General features: G+C 48.8%; 5 protein-coding genes across 5 annotated transcripts in view; 3 read left to right on the top strand and 2 right to left on the bottom strand.

Moving 5' to 3' along the window:
* Positions 1–1,900: 1,900 nt before the first annotated feature.
* LACBIDRAFT_306978 (uncharacterized protein) lies at positions 1,901–3,165 on the top strand (the record flags this gene model as incomplete). The annotated part of the gene is made up of 2 exons (XM_001885730.1): positions 1,901–2,681; positions 2,735–3,165. The coding sequence occupies 2 exons, from the start codon at positions 1,901–1,903 to the stop codon at positions 3,163–3,165; spliced, it is 1,212 nt and encodes a 403-aa protein (XP_001885765.1).
* A 287-nt stretch (positions 3,166–3,452) lies between these two features.
* On the top strand, positions 3,453–4,025 carry LACBIDRAFT_306977 (uncharacterized protein; the record flags this gene model as incomplete). The annotated part of the gene is made up of 1 exon (XM_001885729.1): positions 3,453–4,025. The coding sequence occupies one exon, from the start codon at positions 3,453–3,455 to the stop codon at positions 3,618–3,620; it is 168 nt and encodes a 55-aa protein (XP_001885764.1). The 3' UTR covers positions 3,621–4,025.
* A 984-nt stretch (positions 4,026–5,009) lies between these two features.
* Positions 5,010–7,214, bottom strand: LACBIDRAFT_253237 (uncharacterized protein; the record flags this gene model as incomplete). Its single annotated transcript, XM_001885654.1, has 8 exons — positions 5,010–5,719; positions 5,771–6,259; positions 6,309–6,600; positions 6,663–6,859; positions 6,908–6,956; positions 7,004–7,036; positions 7,086–7,142; positions 7,200–7,214. The coding sequence occupies 8 exons, from the start codon at positions 7,212–7,214 to the stop codon at positions 5,010–5,012; spliced, it is 1,842 nt and encodes a 613-aa protein (XP_001885689.1).
* A 3,803-nt stretch (positions 7,215–11,017) lies between these two features.
* On the bottom strand, positions 11,018–12,653 carry LACBIDRAFT_331309 (uncharacterized protein; the record flags this gene model as incomplete). Its single annotated transcript, XM_001885653.1, has 5 exons — positions 11,018–11,611; positions 11,661–11,726; positions 11,777–11,881; positions 12,044–12,253; positions 12,306–12,653. The coding sequence occupies 5 exons, from the start codon at positions 12,651–12,653 to the stop codon at positions 11,018–11,020; spliced, it is 1,323 nt and encodes a 440-aa protein (XP_001885688.1).
* Positions 12,654–13,151: 498 nt separating this feature from the next.
* LACBIDRAFT_306974 (uncharacterized protein) overlaps positions 13,152–18,437 on the top strand; it is a gene marked incomplete at its 5' end in the record, with an annotated part of 15,047 nt that continues 9,761 nt past the window's right edge. The window contains 2 exons of the mRNA XM_001885728.1: positions 13,152–13,359; positions 13,415–13,497. Of these exons, the coding sequence (XP_001885763.1) occupies positions 13,152–13,359; positions 13,415–13,422 (216 nt within the window). The 3' untranslated portion in view covers positions 13,423–13,497. The remainder of the gene's footprint in view (positions 13,360–13,414; positions 13,498–18,437) is intronic.

The following is an 18,437-nucleotide window of genomic DNA, read 5'->3' as shown; positions in this document are numbered from 1 at the left end:
TAAATAGGACCTCTGTTTATTTCTTTGGGATGGTGTTACTAGGCATGAGAAGTGCCTTGTGAAATATTTTTAGCCCCAATTCACTAAGAAAAATGTTAAGGATTGGTCCAGGATGATTGCTCTATGCAAAATGTACTTTTATTTGGGACTTTTCAAGTTATACCCAGTGTAAATTTATTTGCTATCATGCTATACTTTAGGCATTGTTTAAAAGACATCATGAGTCTCCATGGATCAATTCAAAAGGATGGTAGCATTTTTTCTTCTTGCAGAAAAGAAGGACCAATGTTGTAGATACTTGTTTACTTCCAGAAAAACTCTGGAAATTAGCTTCTACGGACATCATGCAATGTTCATTTTAATATTTCTACCAACCTTCTGTATTATACACACTACAAACATTGATGGGGAGTCATTTTACCTCATTCCAACAAATATATTGAGTGAAAAATACATAAAATGGAGAACAGGTTCAAATTTGCCTTTTAGAGGAGGATATAAAATTTTCTAGCCCAGAGACTTTATGAAGCTTATAACAATAGCAGGGAGATCCAGTGTTCAAAATATCTCTTCCTCAAGTTGTGAATTGCTTTCAGTAGGTTGCAGTCATTCAGAATTTCCCACTCTGTTACATCCCATTTTTGGCACTTGTCACAGTCAACTCCCTGCCTTATCATGACTTTTCACTTGTTCATCCCCAGACTTGGTATGTACAATCTACACCTTTTTGGCTATGTTTCATACACCAGACTGTAGTTCTCAAAATGTTTGGTTCTTGCGTTACAGGACTAACTTTGTCCAAAAAATGATGGGACATTCTTTTTGCCCAGTCAGTGTATGTCGCGGTACTGAAAGTGGTAAAAGCTGAGCGCTGAAGTGTGATATAATTCTAAAGATGCGGGAATGAAATGATGTGATCTGCGAGCTGGAGATGGGAATACGTGAGATTGAAGGCAGTGCGTGAGATGGGAAAGAGAAGAACGAGTGCATCAAGCAGGGCAGAGTTTAGACTGAGAACACAGTCCTTGGTTAAATGCAGTGGTGTGATGAACACGGGCAACGAGTGGGTCAAGCAACAACCGTCTACTCGATATAATCGAGGGACAAGCCCCTGGGCCCTAGTGGCAAGCTCGCGCTCATACAGCTCAATTTGTGCGTTTCGCAAGTGGCAGAACTCATCGCAGTGCAGAGGAGTGATGTCGACGGAGGTGGTGTTGTTGGCTGCTGCGAGGTCGCGGGCAATGGCACGGCGGGAGCGTTTATATGGGGCGGAGCACTACCCATACCTATGTATATGCGCGTCAGAATAGGGTTAGAAGAGATGAGAAAGGGAAAACGTACCAGAAGCCCATGTCGGAGAGCGCACCTCCGGATTTATGTAAGATTGCTGTATGAAGAGGGAAGTCTGGTATCAAGCATCTTGGAGTGTAGCTATAGATGATCGATGATCGATATCGATGATCTTTGAGTGTGGGCCATGGATGAACAAATTCAAGTTGCGACGTTCGGCAAAAAGTCATCCGTGTCGCACGCCGTTGTCTCCTCGCTACTGAACAATCAGACATTGATGAGACACTCCGCCAAAACCTAGAAATTCATCGCACCTCGAAATGGAATTCCAGCTGCTCAAAACGCGGACGTTCCGCCTCCCAGCTCCTCAGGCTGCCATGCTCAAACCCCGGTAAGTTGGCTGGGTAACCGCCAGAAGTTGGAACAGGCGCTCTGCCTTATCACTGACTTTGAATTCCAACGTCAGGCCTCATGCACATGAGTCGTAGAAACGCTACTTACTTAGATCTTCTACCGAAAGTCAACCAAAAGTACTAGTCTGTCGTGGGAAGATCTGCCGAAATCTTTGCTCAACCAACCGTGACGATTTTCATTCCCACCACAACAGTCAATGGCGTCTTTCTCCGACTCGCCTCTGGAAATTATCGCGGAGATAATCGACGCTCTTCAGGATGATATTGCCGCCTTGGAGGCATGCTCTCAGACATGCTCACTGCTTCTACCATTGTGCCGCAAATACATCTTTCGATCCATCCATATCAGTGCTCGTTCCTACCCACAAAGAAGCCGTCCACGCCTCATCAAATTATTCGGAATTCTTCTCAAAAACAATCCAGGAATTTCAGATTTGGTTCGGAATTTCGTATTCCGTATGTGTTCGCCTGATCTTGAAGATGATGAGGTGCCCTGGGTACTGGGAAGGCTTCACCATCTTCAATCTTTCGAGCTGGGGATTGGTGACCCTACAACAATAGAGTGGAATGCATTACGCCAACCCCTTCGAGACGTCTTATTGCGTCTAATCCAATTGCCTTCCCTCTCCCGCTTGCGTATATCATACATCTATGATTTCCCAATCACTGTCTTCTTTCCTTGCATGAATCTAGCCGACCTCACCTTGACCTGCATCACAAAACCTACTATGGCGGTGAGATATGAGGAAGATATTTCTGCACCGGAAGCCGCCCCACAGCTTCAGTCATTTGCTTTCCGTCGGGACCGTGGTTCATATACAATGTACCTTCTTAACGCCAGACGTCCCAATGGCGTTCCTGTTCTAGACTTCAGTAAAGTTCGAACGTTGACCGTCGAGGCGGATAGAGAGCAAGATTTGGTGGCAATCCACGCATTGATCAGGGCCACAAAGCAGCTTGAAACTCTGAAATACACAAGTAAGTACGGGGACCTCAACTACGTATAAATCATACCTCACTCACGATTTTAGCTGACATAACCCAGGGATACACAGGTTTTGCTGCATCGATGAACGCGTCATCCCTGTCAACGTTGAGGACGTTGCGCCTTCAGCATGACATCGAAGATGACATTCAAGACCCTTTGTGTGGAATCTGCGAGGAACTTAGCATCATTTCGGGGCGCAACGTGATTGAAGAAATATTCCTGGACGTCGTCGTCCAAACTGACTGTCAGTGTAAAACCGGAAGTGAATGGGGGGGATTGGATGCTGTACTCTCGCGTGGTTTCCCCAAGCTTCGCACCGTTTCACTCGACGTCGAAATCTGTGTTTTCGCACCGTCCTCACCTCAAGCTGCGTTACAGGAACAGGTAAACGAGATTCCGAGGAAGTACTTTCCATGGCTGTCCAGTAACGTACAAGTAACGTTCAAATTTTCATCCGACGTGTATTGGGTTTAAATACTCTATTGTAAACATAACCCCGTCTTTTTTGCCACTGACGTCGTCCAAAACACCCTCAGAAACCAGAATTTATTGCACATCGATCACACCGACCTGGAGGTAATTTGATTATTCTGTTGTAAATATGATAACCCTGTCTTTCTTTTTTTCAATGCCGTCGTCTAAAAACACTCTGTGATTTTCAGAATTCAGAACTAATCGCCGAAACAAAAGGTGCTCTGGCAAGTTGGTCGTTTTATTCGGATTGAAATTATAATGAGGTAATGAGAATGCTAGCAACGAACATGATAGATGACAGATGCTTTGTGAGTGTAAACGAAAGGAAAATCTACAATAATGTGCAAAAGGAAAAGATGAGTTACGACCCTGTCCAACCACATCGGTATCAACAGGTTTTCATCGCGACCATAAGTAGAGAGAGAGAGAGAGAGAGGAAGAGAGAGAGAGATTAGAAGTAGCAGATATCAAAACAAAAGAAAAAAGAGAGAGAAATCCGTCCACATAGCTAGATCAAGTTCATACCAACCCTATCCCCCCTATCCCCCATTCTCAACAGGCGTCCCAGCCCGAATCAACCCCAACTCCACATCCCCCTCAACCCTCTGATCCACCACCCCCGTCCCCGTCCCTCCTGACACAACACCAAACAAAGCCTTCAAATTCCCCACACTCCCACTTCGACTCGCACTAACCGGCACACCCTCATCCACGAACCGCACAGACCGTGAAGGCGACGCTTCCCTGGTAGGCGGCCTCGAATGCAACGCCCGAAGCGAGTCGATCCGTTGGTTGCGTAATGAGCTTTCTGCCGTCCCCGGACGGGTGTGCGCTGCTGACGAGGGCGCAGTGGATGGTCGTGACATGCGTGATGCTGCCGTACCCAGTCTAATCTTCCCATGTCCGTGTCCAGTTTTCTGCGCCAACGCAGGCTGCTGGCGGCCCCTCGTCTCCCCAACACCCGCAACACCAGGAGGAGCCTGGCGGCCCCTCGACTCCTCATTCGCACCTGCAGTCGCCCCAGCAGCAACCATAAAGGGCATACCCTGCGCTTGCCCAGTCGAGTTTCGTCGATGAATAGATCCCCTACGTCGAGCCGCCGCCCGAATGGAGAATTTGCGTGGTTTCTTCCTCCCGTGCGAATGTGTCGACCCCTCTGCATGAGCATGCCCGTCTGCTGACGTTTCCTCGCCGTGATCATGTTCTTGGCCATCTCCTCCGTTGCTCCTCTCCGAAGCCCACCCTTCGTCTTCCTCGTCAGTGCCCTCCTCAAACACCAAATCCGTCGTCGAATGGCGCGCATGATCTGCCGCACCTCCAGAACGACCTCCTCCGCGCGTGGGGGACACAGCATGTGCCAATTTTTGCCAATCCTTTGCGATAATCTCGCCAGCGCTGTGTTGGAGATCGTGCAAAAAGGCGGCCTTGCTCCCTGCCCCGTGGGGGGCCTCTGGGTCGTCGTCCAGGACCGTAACTTCAACCTATAGGGCGAGACAGGGTCAGTATCAGAACCAACTAACAAAGACACGAGAAAGAGGGGGAGGAAGACGCGAAAAGGAGGGTAGACGGTGTGTGAAGGGGAAGGAAAGAAAGATGACGACGCAAGAGTTGGGAAAAGGAAAACTCTGCATGAAGGGAAGAAAGGAAAACCACATGGTCAATCCCAATACCAAACCGGCCAACGGAGAGTGAAAGGAAGGGTGAAAGGGGACAAAAATCGAAAAGACATTCCGCGCAAGAATCGGAAATGAAAGCGGACAAGATCCAGAAGATCGCAAGATCCAGAAAGAGTGGAAGAAAACAAGAAAAGAGAAAAGAAAACAAGGAGAGTGAAAAGTGAAAAATTAACGCACATCATCCCCCGCCTCCCTCTTCGTCTCAACAACCCTCTGCCTGCCTTCTCTCCACTCCATCACTATATCATCCCCATCCGGTGGGACTTGCTTTCTGTAATCTTCTCGAGGTGCTTGCCGCCTAAAATGTTTCTCCTGCGAAAACTCCCCAGAACCTTGCCGTGGAGGATACTCCCAATCCCCCTTATACTCGCCCACATCCACACTCCGACTAACCCCCAACTCCTGACTCTGCCCCAACTTGGTACCATCATCGCTACTCCCTTCTTCTCCTTCTCCCTTCTCACCAAAGTCGTCCTCGTCCTCCTTCTCACCCAAATCCTCACCGTCGCCCAAAACGGCGGTACTCCCATCACTCTTCTCCTTCATCCCCATCCCCCTCTCCAAGTCCTCGTCGCTCCTATCCCGATTGATAACGATATCCTCGGGAGCGGTGACCCTAACCTGGGTCGTCCAATCAGGGATACTAGCATGCCTAGACCACGTCCTCGACACCGAATGCACCCTCCTTCCCAAGGAGAAAGAGGGTATGGATAGGCCGTGGACGGCGATGGAGCATAGGACCATGAATGCCACGATGGGTTGGATCGTTTCTTCCAGGAGGGTAATTTGTGCAAGGGAGTGGTGGGTAGGGGAAGAATGAGATGCTTCGAGGGATTCGCGGATAATTTGGGTTGCGAGCGTTGATATGAATATCCCGCCTATCGTCATCAATCAGCGTTTGGTGAAAAGAAGGAAGGAAGAAAGCGCACCAATCCCAATAGGCCCAAAATGTCCACAAAACACCGACTCTCTAAAATTCTTTATATCCGGTATCCACCTATAACACGCAATAATAACCGGTATCCTCTTCAACAGAAACACAAGCAACGCAACCACAATCAACCTCCACACGCTCAACGTCAACGCCGCATCCTGGAATTTGTTAAACGGCATCCAAGCACCTACGAAGATAAACGCAGCGACGTTGAATAGAGTATCAATCACGCTTGAGAACACCGATTCTTCCGTTTGGCGATTAAAGAACCCGTCCCAGGCAAAGGCGGTGCCGCAGAAAAAGGCAGCGAGGAGGTCGTCTGAGCCGAGGAGGGTCGTTACGCCTATGGTGAGCATGGCGAGGGAGACGTATTGGGCTACGTAGGAGTGTCGGTCGATTAGGTCGTGGCGTTGGCAGAATTTCATGAGGTGGCGGAAGCTGAAGCCCAAGAGGGAGCCCAGGACAGCGCCGAGGATGATCTGGTCTGATGGGATGAGTAGGTGCGTGGGTTTTTGGGTAAAAAAGAAACTCACAAAGCCAGAGAATGAGGAACCAATCACGTATAGCCGCACCCGTAGAAGCGTCCAAGGTGAGGTAGAGGGCGATGAAGAGAAAGGGGAACGCCGCGCCATCGTTACACCCACTCTCCGCCGCCAACAAGTGGCGAATATGGGCTGGTACGTGTTTGTCGGCCCATTTCCCACCTACGACTGCCGCTGCTAGGATGGGGTCTGTAGGTGTGAGGCATGCGGCTACTGCGAGACTTGATAGGAAGTTTAAGCCGGGGATTAAGGCGCAGATTAAGCCTGCTGATACGAACCATCCCTGATGGGTGTCGCGTGCGTGAGCAATTAATGAAAAGAAAGCCCAGGGCAAAGGGGACGAACCCAAGTCATGACAGGGACGAGGAGGAAGAATAATGATTTCCAGTGTCGTAACATGTAGGCTTTTGGAAGCTCGACTCCGATAGCGAATACGCCTATGGCGAGTACGACGCGGGTGAATTCGAGGGTGATCATGTTCGTCGCTTCCGTTGATCCGTTTCCCCACGCGCGAGGGTTGAATATGTCGAGTGCATAGGGACCTTTACTCCGGGTAAGCTTTGAGGCTGGTTGGAGGAGAGGAGACGAACCAATGATGATACCGAAAATAAAAGCCCAACATGCTTCTCCGATATACAACTGCTCAAGTGAGTGGGATGTATGAGAAGAGGGAGAAAGAGGCTCACTCTTTCTCGTAAAAAGAGGGAAAACATGCCAAACTACGTCTCTGTCAGTTGCGTCCATCCAGAAGCCATTTTTCAGACGCACCAAAACGATGAACCCGCCGAGACAGGCATAGATGATATGGGGAGTCGTAACATCAAACTTTGCAGAAAGGAAAGTCAGTGTACACCACTAGACCATATATACATACCAACGTACAGGATGAAAAGTCATGACGTCGTGATGGTCGACGCAGTCGTGCACGTAGGCAAATGGCGATAATCCCTCACTCAAGCAAGGGCCAGGGGGTGCCGGCGGCAGAGCAGAAAGGAGAAAGAGGAGAGTCGACTTGAAATCTCGACTCTTTAGAAAAAATAGAAGAGGGTCGTTAAGGGAGGTGGAGTGGAATGAAAAAGTAGCATAACCGCATGAAAGGTTTTACTTTATAATTGACCCTGCCTCTTTCGGGTCATTCACACGTGATCAACGCCGTTCTTCCGGCTCCGTGACCGCACTTTGTGCGTGCGTGTTCTTGGCGTGTTATTGCTTTTGAGTTTGCTTTTGCCCATTGCCCGACCTTCCTCGACGCTCACTTCCGAGGAATTGGGGAGAGCGTCGAGTATTACGAGTATGAAGCTGATTCAAATTCTCAAGTCGTTTCAGATCTTGGAGACAAGGGTCAGGGCTGATTTTTTTTCTTCTTCCTCGTTTCCTTATCACCACACAGGTACTCCTCCAAACCCCATTTCCTCATTAATCTCTCCCTTCAGAAGTCTTCACTTCATGAACGTTCGACATTTCATCTCTCTGACAGAATCGCGATAACTTATCAGCCAAGTCTGCTAAGCCTTCTTATACCCACTCTAACGCAATTTTCTTGTCGTTTTGCCCTTACTATTGATCCCGGGTCATGATCAAGCTTCCAAGGACCAAGGGACCAAGATTTTTAAAAAACATGTGGGATTGATCGCCGGCGTCCCTTCCGACCCCCCGAGTTTGTTACTTCGCTCCCCTTCGACCATCGTAATCAAGGTTGACCGTACCAGAGGGACGAATCAATAAAAGTGAGTCGTCATTTCAATCAAGACTCACCTCAGCAGACCTCAGCTCACCTCTCAAGTTTAACGTCAACTCTCTCACACTCACGATCGTATCAAAGCACAAGAAAGGCACCCGGGGCCTAAGCAACCCTCTAAAGTTCTTGTGTCTTATCAAACTTTCACCACGCTCCTTAGCCTAAGCTTCTTAGCACTACCGTTAACCTTCGCCACATCCTTGGCAAGCATGCATCCTCCTCTTTGAACTTTCACAGTTAACACGTTCCACGAGACGAGGGGACGAAACCTAAAGACTGAACGGAATAATCACCTCTGAATTCTGAAGTCGCCGGGTACCGAGCCGGAAGTACCCTGGAACTTGAAGGAAACAAAACACCGACCCCCAGCTCCACTCATGCATGACCACTAACGGGCATTAAATATTCACCCCTTCCCCACGACGAATTTACGTCCGGCGTTCATTTCAATTTTCATGCAAGCAAGCTTTACCTGTTTTAGGCGCTCTGCATACGCGCTTCCGTACCTCGTACTAGGAAACGTCAAGTGATGATGGGGTGCTACTACGGAGGGCTATGGGCTTGTCTTGGCGGTAAGTGTTTTATCTCAAGAGTTTTAACACTGAAAGGTCGAAGATGCCACGATGAAACTAGGGTAAGTTACCCCTCCCTACCACCTTCACCCACCAAAACCATTTTCGCTGCTTTTCCAAAAAGGCTGGGTCACATCATGCATACCATTGATCATCGAGCCGAGCTTATTTCACGGTCGCCGTCCTTGAAGCTTCAAGTTAACAAATTGGAGGTACGTATTTCATCCATCTAGACACACCCGCGTATAAAAACAAAGTTAGATGATCGCATTTCCCGTATTTCTTCGATTTGGATGAATGAACTTCGACGGGGCACCGTCCACGCGTGTTCAATACTCAGCGTCTGACAGGGATCGGGGGCGTTATTTTCTGGCTATGATGAGGCTCTCTATCGTGATTCAAAGTCATAAAATATTGTGTTTAGAGACGACGTCGTGCCACAGAGGTTTTACCTTATGTCGCTCCCGGAACCCTTCCTATTATCATCGCAAAACTCAAGTAAAGTCAATCACACGCGCGTTGTCTGTCTGTCCACCCCAGGTATCCGACTCCAAGCGTAAACGTCTCAGGCCCCGGTTCCCTTTTTTTCATTATCAGGGTAAAGCTCAAGTCAACCAGCCGTGAGTGAACTGCGTATCGTTGCTGGGGTGAGGTATTTGAGCTTGAACGTTGACGTCTCGGCTTCCAGACAGGCATCATCAATAATTATCGACGGCTCATTCATGGATGGCTCTGTTGCTTGGCGTCCACTCGCACCTTGAGGGAAATTATGGCAGCATGCTCCCTCGCTCCGGTCACCAACAGCTAAACTTGAATAAGGATGGTTTCGCATAAAAGGCAGGGTACCCACCTTCTAATTCCAAATGATCGCCCTCAATTAATAATGCGCGCACTTGGGGGACTCCGAGTCTCTTCCGGGATCGAGGATAATGATCAATGATAATCACTTTAGGCGAGATTATAGACGGCTACAGGATGGGTGGCCTACTACCTGGCAAGACTCCCTCCCACGTCGATGACTCACGCCTGGGGAAAAAGCATGGCGGGCATGAACTATTTGCTACACGCTTTCATTCCCTCGGTTTTCGAGCGGGCCCTCCTTCATGTCTACTTGCTGGAAGCTAAGTAATACACGGTGCCTTTCATGCTTAACCTTCAACCGGCTTCTGACTTTATAACCCCCTTCAAGTATCCCCCTCGGACGAGAAGCCCATCGAAGGTCATGAATTATTCTCGACTAATACACTTACGCTGTGTTACATCCTCAGCATTCGAGTTGGAGCTTCGGATTCTTGAGCTTGCATATTCAAACACCTGATACATAACACCTGATGACGCTTATCGTCGTCTATTATACTTAACCTTTGAGCTAGCAGTAAAAGTATCGCGCTCATAAATTTACCTTCAGTCGCCGGCACCTGGATTTCTTCACGTCAACTTTTTCCGTGTGATATATAACATTACAAGTTGTTGCCTTCACACTCCAGTATGGTGTAACGGCTAACATTACTGCCTTTCACGCAGTAGCTCGGGGTTCGATTCCCCGTACTGGAAATGAAGAATAGCCCAAATAACTTTTTTGATAATTTGACACTACATGTCTTTGTCCCTCCCATGCCCCCGAGATTGAACGACAGCATGACAAGATCATGATGCTCGAGGTGATTTTTCAGGGTTGGACTTGCGTGAATGAGAGCAAGGGAAACTTCCAAGAAACTTCGACTTTTTGCTTTTTCTGTCAAATTGGGCAACGACTCTTCGCTTTAACAAATTCGGGTACTTTGTTTACAGTGAAGGAGGTGGAACTCAACGTGAAGCATGGCGTTAATACATCGCGTCAGATGAAATCGAGCAGACGTAAAAGCAAAAAGCGAGGCAACGCGTTGGCCGATATTCATCGTCATTTGGTACCTTAGCGTGACCTAAACCGCTACCGCGGAAAGCCTATCACACCAAACAGTTTTCCCAGAATCGTGCGCAGAAACCGTACAGCGGCCGAGGTAATCTCCCGGTCCTAATTACGCACCACATATTGGTAAATGATAGTCACCCACCTCCGTGGAATCCTCCTTGCCTCGTAATGGACTTGAGAAATGAAAGGTTCATTAAGCTCACGGCTGCGTCATTTTATCCTGGAAATTGCGCAATGGTGCCAGCCCTCCGGCATATTTTCATCTTCCTCTATCAAATCTGGAATCCCTGTCATGACATGGAGGAAATGGTTCAAGCTATCAAGGCAGAGAGGCACTGGTCAGGCTCGCACTCATAGGCCGCAAGGAGAGGTACTCCGTTATCAGCACACTGACTTCGCAGGAATATATTTACTTCAAAGGCTCTTGAAATCATACACAGAAGAAACAAGGTAGACGAGCACGAATAACGTATGCATTTCACTCCTCGTCCGAATCCTTCTCAACAAACACATCAAATTCCCGATTCTTCAACGTCGCAGAAGAAAGATAATATTGATCCTCGACCTTTTGAATGCCGACAGAATCTCCAGTGAGCCAAGAGCTAGTCGCCAGAATGTAAATCATCTGCCGGTCGTCATGACCAAGAGGTACGTTCCGATCCACTTCAAAGTCCTGCCAAGCATGAAAAAACAGCGCCAATAGACCGCCTGTAATGACCATTCCCAAATTCGGATATTCATAGATGAACAACAGAAGAGACGCCAGGAAAGTCATCGAGTATTGCATTCCACACTTGGCAAAGTGGGCGAAGCGATAGATGCCTTTTGATGGCTCGAGAAAGCCAGTTTCGAAGATGACGAGCTCTAGATGGTGGGGAAAGAGGAAGAGCGTGGCTCCGGCTGCTACGCACCAGGGTAGGAAGAAAATTACACGGATTGCAGACATGGCGACGGCGTGGAAAACGAAATCGGGGTATCTAGGTTCGTAGTGATCGGAAAGAACGGAGGAAGGAGTTACTTTGGGATCAATGTTAGGCTCTAAGCCTGTGGGGTATGCGTCGTCGACGGTGAGCTAACAGAGGTTTGTAAGCGGCGCATATAGTCGATGAAAGTGATCAAACCTGATTTTGGGAGTCGGTGGAAAGGCTCTCCACCAAAATGGGTCCGTTCGGCAGGGTATAGATGGTCTGTGAAGAGTGTTTTGGTCAATATTACTCGAAAAGAGGACGTAATTTACCGCCGCCGGTTGGGTATCGATATCGGGAGAAGAGAAGTATGGTGAACTGGTATCGTCCTGGCTGATGTATCCGGAAGAGAAAGCACGCGGTAAAAGATCACCAGACTATACCGACCTGACCTGTAAGCGCTAAAATAAAACCTGGGAACTCGACTCGCCTCGCTCGGCTGGGGGACAGTGGTGCTGCCTTCTAAATCCAATGCGGGAGGTTCCACGCGGTCCTCCTTGTGAGATGAAGTCAGGAAACTACCTCCAAAAGTGAATAACCCGGACCTCATTCGAATCCCCAAGCATAGCACCCGGCTCTTGGTATAGCGAGGGAGGAGAAGGCGCGCGGCTTGTAATGTCTTCCAGGACCAATTGCGACGACGTCTCCGAGGATGGCGTTGTGTCTGGGGCTAACGTCGCCTGCGGGGCCAACATCGCTTCCGGGACCAACGTCGTCGCCACCAGTTCCAACATTGCGTCTGGGGCTATCTGATGGATGGCTGTGAAACGCTTCCGAAATTTGAAGAAACATGAAACAAACCTCAACCTCAACTACCCTTCGTTCCTCTAATTGCTGCGATACCTGCGCGATATCCGCGCCTTTGCCTACAGCCTTTGAACCAAAGTACGAGTCTACCGCTGAGCCGTCCATATCTCTCTCAAGAGCCTCGTGTATGCCCTGGTAGACATTGATGGGCACATCTTGATCCACAGGCGTCGTCAAAGCTGAGGTAAACGGCGAATCGTCGGTCGTCTCTGAGTTGTTTCGCTCCATCTCCGTCAGCTCGACGAGACGGTCCTGCAGCACTATGGAGTGAGTGATCTCGTAGCTGGGCGAAATGGCGCTTACCTCCTGTATCGTATCAACATTGTTCGTCGTCTTTGTCATTGCCGGCGGAGATGATGATGGTAAGAGAAGAAGAGCTGTCACGCGTGACCGCGCGACCAAGAATATGCTTCTGCTCACGAACAAATTGATTCCTCATTCATCGCATTCGGCCTCAGTGTCCTGGCAGAAAATCAGTTTCCTCGTAAAGATTTGCGAGGGACTACCTCTCCGCTCAATAAAGCTTAAAACCAGAAGGCACTTGCGTCATGGCGCCCGCTCCCGAGATAAGCAACTTGGCGGCGTCCACGGCGCACACTCGTCGAAAAATGCACAGGTAAGTATCTTTCCGTAATGTGGTCATGATCAATCTTCGGAAAGATAAACATCTCATCCCAGATTTCTATCGCCCGACAGCCCTGAATAAGATGGATATAAAAACCCACTTCTTCTTATGCGGTACTCATCTCTAGCATATACTTACTGTCCCGTAGTACGTCCCTTGACATCCCACCTTTGATCCTCCACTCACGATCAGACCCCAATCAGTAAAGTACAACCATGAAACTCTTCTCAATCGCCATCGGGCTCATCGCCACGCTCTACACCACGACTCCTGCAGAAGCCATCAAGGAAGTCTGCAGCAACGCCTGCGAATCACCAATCCCGTTCTGCATCCAGGGATACACTGCGACGCGTTTCAACGTTAATACTCCCGACGAATGCTGGCGATGCTGCAAGGCTATTCCGGATGAATTTGGGTGTTACGGTACATACTACTTCTTTCTATCGACGACCAGAACGCTAATTTGGCTGTACCACAGATGTCTAGATCTGAGGAAATAGTCCTTCCTGTCCTTCTGTCCACAATCAGCGCCTCTTTGAATTGTTTTGTTTTCTGAATCTACATCATGAATGTACGTTCATCGAAAATTCACAACTAGGCACTGGCAAGAAAATACACACTCCCATTACTGTTAAATGAAGGCGCTCACTGCTAAGTCGTCTTCGCATCGCGCCTCAAGTTGTCCTTGCGTTGGTGTCAAAGTACCGGTACGATTCCCGTTTAAATTCTGAAAAACTGCATTAAATGACCCCTTCGCTTAGGACTTGGAAAGGCAAGTCCTCGCTGGCAGTCATCACGATCATCGATCACCTACCGCACCTGATGGAACCGACGTCTTCAGATTCTCAGTACGGGAAGGCGTCCATTATAATTTATTGAACAGCTCACAATTTCCGAGCTTCTCCCGAACCCTCCGCCGATCATGGTTGTCTCATTTACTTGATGCTGCCCTAGTTGTCCGATGTACACGAAATGCACCGGGGGGTCGAAATGTTTACAACAAAAGTATCATGTATGTTTCAACAGATAGCGCTGTGCTTGGCACTGCTCCGCTTAACAAACGTTCTTACCGGTTGACTACGGCTTTTAACATACAGCCAAACGGTCCGAGCCACTCACCGCCAGGCCAAAGCGCCGCGAAAAAAATGCGCAGTTTCACTAAGTACATACAGACTTTTGAACGCCAGAGCATTGTTGCTGCTGTCGCGGTTGTCATCTGTTTGGCACCGACAGTGGCGAGAAAGTGAATTTGTGCAAACGTACATGGCATCGAAATTGACCTCGTGTTGTATGGAAACACAGATTGCCGAAATTCTTGAGAGTCATGTGCGGTAGAAATATCGAAATCGACTAGATCAGGCTACTATTGTTGATTGACTGCGTGAGCAGCGGATGAGGATAAACGACTATGGAGAAGGCCTGTTGGATTTCAAAAGTTCCATCAAGGATAGGGGCATAAGTTTCAGAATAGCCCAGTCAGGCTGCTAATGCGATCGCATGTATTTAACGAAAGATTGTGTTCCCAGAGGTTCTCATAATTCCTGCTTTGCCCAGCGTCGAAGAACATCTCTCCGAAATGGACTTTGGTTCCCCCTTGACCCAACCTTGACCGATATTGGAAGTGACACCGACGACGATCACGTAGTGTTGCCGCGAAGCGAATCGAATCGAATCGAAGTGGGGAAGTGTGCTGACTTCGACTTACTTCGTGCTGTCGAATCGAATCGAAGCGAAGTCGGACATCACCGGAAGTTGATCAGCCAATCAGATCACTGGATCCTCAAGCCTCAGCCGCACGAGTATCTAGACTACAGAACACAATAAAAAGTGCTATATATCCGAAGTACTGTCATCTTCTGAGTTCTGTATCAGTTCACAAGCGGGGTCATCGTATTCGCCTTGCGCTTCTTGTGCGCACGCGTGGCTGTGCCAGAGTTTGTTGGTGCAGAACACTTGTTTTGAGCACGAGCGGTGGAAGAAGTGGGCTCTGGAGCATTAAGAACAGTCGAACGAGTATTTTGTAGGGGTAGCGAACAGGGTGTCATGTATGCTGTGGGATGAAAAAAGCTTATGCATCGGGATTCCATTAAATGGGTGGGGATTAGAATATTGGCCATGGAAAGTGTTATAATAGATTGGTGTAGAAGTCTGATGGTCTGAGGACGACAAAAACAAGTTGTTAGTGGGATAGGATTTGTCGGCTTGAAGTGGGTTTTGAACGAAGGGGTCTAGCTCCAGCGGCGAGTGACTGTTCCAAGATGGGTGGCAGGAATGAGTAGAAAGAGGCGTATGAACATGACTAGGTGCCTCCCAGCCTGAGGAATACGAAGCTGGTAAATCCATAATGGATGAAAATGAGGGATTGGACAGCTATATTGCATTTGCAACTATGTGCCGCTTTTATATTCATTGGGAAGGAGAAAAAAGATCGTATGGTTTAGAAATTTAAAAAAATGGTGCCTATAATTCAGGAATATACGTAGTCATGTGGTACAATTATTTGATGGGAAGTGGAAAGTAAGGATGGAGGGAGGGGAAAGAGGTAGGTAGGAGACGCGACGGAGGATGCGACACTAAACATCTGGAAACGCGTTTTCGTGGTGTAGAACTCACGTGGCTATGTATGTCTGTGTAGCCACCAGATTTTATGGACCTCTATGTAGCTCGGGTAGCCCTGTACATCGCGTAGAGTTCTAAAAAAATCAAGGTACTCAACGTATTTCAAAGGGAGCCCACTGATAGTGATGACCATGGAGACAACAAGATTGATATCAGGAGATCAATCGATCACGTCTAAAAGGTTTGCTTATGCATGCCAAAGTACTAAGAATGATGCATTTTCGAGCCTACTTTGAATAGACAAAAACTATGGGTATCACTATATGGGCTAGGGAAGAAAGCCAGACATTCCTCTGCGACGTTATCTGATGCCCAAGAGTTTGGCTTCCTCCTACCATACTTGGGCATGAGATGACAGTTCCGTACAATCCTATCCACCTCGATGATCTCCGCGTAAGGATGATGGTTGCGGGTCGAGGGTTTGACAGTATGTAGGCCCGTAACTGGATCCTGAGTGCCGAAGGGGGTGAACCATTCCACGTAGGCCAGGGGATGAGCCGTTCGGACACGATACAGCGCGGGCAACTTGAAGATCACGCGAATGCGTGCGATCCTAAGTCCTGGACATGGTCAACTGATAAGTAAAGATGAAATAATCAATGAAATGGACACCTTACCTTGAAGCGACGTGCCTTCCGTTTTCTCGTTACGTTCCCCAGTTCGTACCAGAGCGAAGTCCATATGTGCGACTTCAGCTGATCGACGGCCGCGTGCGGGAACAGGCGGCGTTGCTCGAACAACGTTTTTAAGACTGTTAGAACTGGCTTGAGGGATTTCTGGGAGAGTGAACGAGAGGCGTTTGAAGAGGTCGAAGCCGTCAAAGGGTCGCGGGATGATAGGACATCTGGCACTAGCCAGATATGTTTGTAGTGCCTCGAGGAACCTGGATGCCTTGTGATCTTCAATAATTTTGCTGGCCTGGATGCCTCGAAGAGCAGCTGGGTGGTGCAATGCAACAGAGTATGCATTTACGGCAGGAGATGGGATGCTGGCGGAAGTGGGAGCTGCTTTGGAGATAACGATGGCCTCGTCATCATCGCCGCCGTCGTCGTTTGGGTTTCCGGTGCTGGAGGTGGGTGGGAGGTGAGAGGTGTCTTCGTCAATCTTGTAGGAGCCATTCCGTGCCCACTTGAGGTACAGGGTGAATCGGTCTATGGCTTCCTGACGACGAAGCCATATCGTCATTTGTACTGTGTAGTCCTTCTTGTTCGACGCTCGATAGGCGTTCTTAGCGTAGTCGATGTGGAGTCGTTCGGGCGATTCGGTGTTGAAGCCGTCTGCACTGCCAAACATCCTGATGAGGGCGACGTAATGTTGCATTGAGTGGATTTTCGGGATGTTGAAGTGGCCTGGACTGCGCGCCTCAAGCTCAATGAAAACGTCTTTGTACCGATGAAAGTCGTCGAGGCACTGAGCCATTGCATCGAGTGTTGTGCTGGTGTGAGATTGCAGGGACGCGTAGAAAATGAAGTTGATGATGGATCGTACTGCGTGCATGACACGATCCTCCACTACTCCTGCCAATATCCCGACAAACACTCTCTCCATTGCCTTGTGCTCAGCCCCGGTCCACTGCGAGACAGACGAAATGCCATTCTTGAAGTGTCGAAGGCCTTGGTGAGAAGTCATAGACTTGAATCGTGCGTCCAACTCCTTTTCTCCCACGAGCGCTGTACACCATTTGACGAGATGATCCTTAAAGACTCCTTTGTGCAACTGATGAAGGAGATCTGGTGTGAAAGACTGGAAGACTTCGTAGTGCGGGAGGTGAGCCCAGAAAGGTGGGTAGATAGGACGAAGGCCAAAGTCTTGGTACTGATTTTTGAAGATGGTCTCGTTACAGTTGCTGGCCTGCTTGGACAACAAGTCAAGGGTTTCGGATTTCTCGCGTGGGGCGCAGGGCTCGTTCGACCCACGGGAAGTGGGCGCAACCTTGCAGATTGGACACCGATTTTCCATGCAGCACGCCACCAAACACTGCTCCGGATAATCGGCAACATATGCGGCGACGATTGGCCATACCCAGCGAACTTGGCCGTCTGCACAGGTCATATCCTCTCCGCATTTCCCAGCGCTGGCCAGCGACTTCGTTAAGACAGTCATGCAATGGTGGAACGTCCGGTACCGCACTGCTTGGCGCGCGCTTTCCGTGAAGCAGTCGAATTTGCCAACGGGTAAGTAGCCAACAAGCACAGTCGCGTGTGAGCTTGCCTGACGTCGAATGTCTTTAGAGATGTTGCCAATCGTCAGGTATACAGGCCAGGCGCTTTTATCACCCCGAAACTGCGACAACCTTGTTTTGTCAGACGAAACTATGACAGGTGCGATGGTTGCCCCCTTTGGCAGAAGTTTCTAATATTTATGTTTTAGTTTGCATAGCATCTTTGCATTGGCCCTCACCTGCAGCTTCCACCACCATGCCCCAGTCCACATCTCATTGACGACCTCCACGTTTCCCTGTGAATCCTCGTACAACCGCTCTGGCGCATATTTCATGACATCGCGAAAGACTGGGTTGCCCAGTAGCTCTCGGATGCATTCCACTGGGTCGCGATACCAGAGTTCCAAATCCTCCGTCAGGGCGTTACCATTCTCATCTACGATGTCACCAGTCAAACAGACATTCTCGAGCTTCCAGCTCACCCCACCAGGCAACGTGTCGATGACATCAAGAAGTTTGTCTTTCGTTGAAAATGTCGGCTGGACACGCTCCTGGATCTAGTCAATCAACACCTTGGTTAGTTTCTTTCTCAATCTGTGAACTTTTCTAACTTACAATCGGCATCTTTAGAAATTCATCAGTCTGGTTATGGCCCACATTCTTAATCAACCATTTGGCCAGCTGCCATTCCTCATCGCTTTCAACGGCCCCAGGATCTCGG

Source organism: Laccaria bicolor, genomic scaffold (assembly GCF_000143565.1).
Source record: "Laccaria bicolor S238N-H82 LACBIscaffold_33 genomic scaffold, whole genome shotgun sequence".
Classification (NCBI taxonomy): domain Eukaryota; kingdom Fungi; phylum Basidiomycota; class Agaricomycetes; order Agaricales; family Hydnangiaceae; genus Laccaria; species Laccaria bicolor.
The sequence above is the reverse complement of the archived record's forward strand: the minus strand, read 5'-3'. Positions and strand labels throughout refer to the sequence as shown.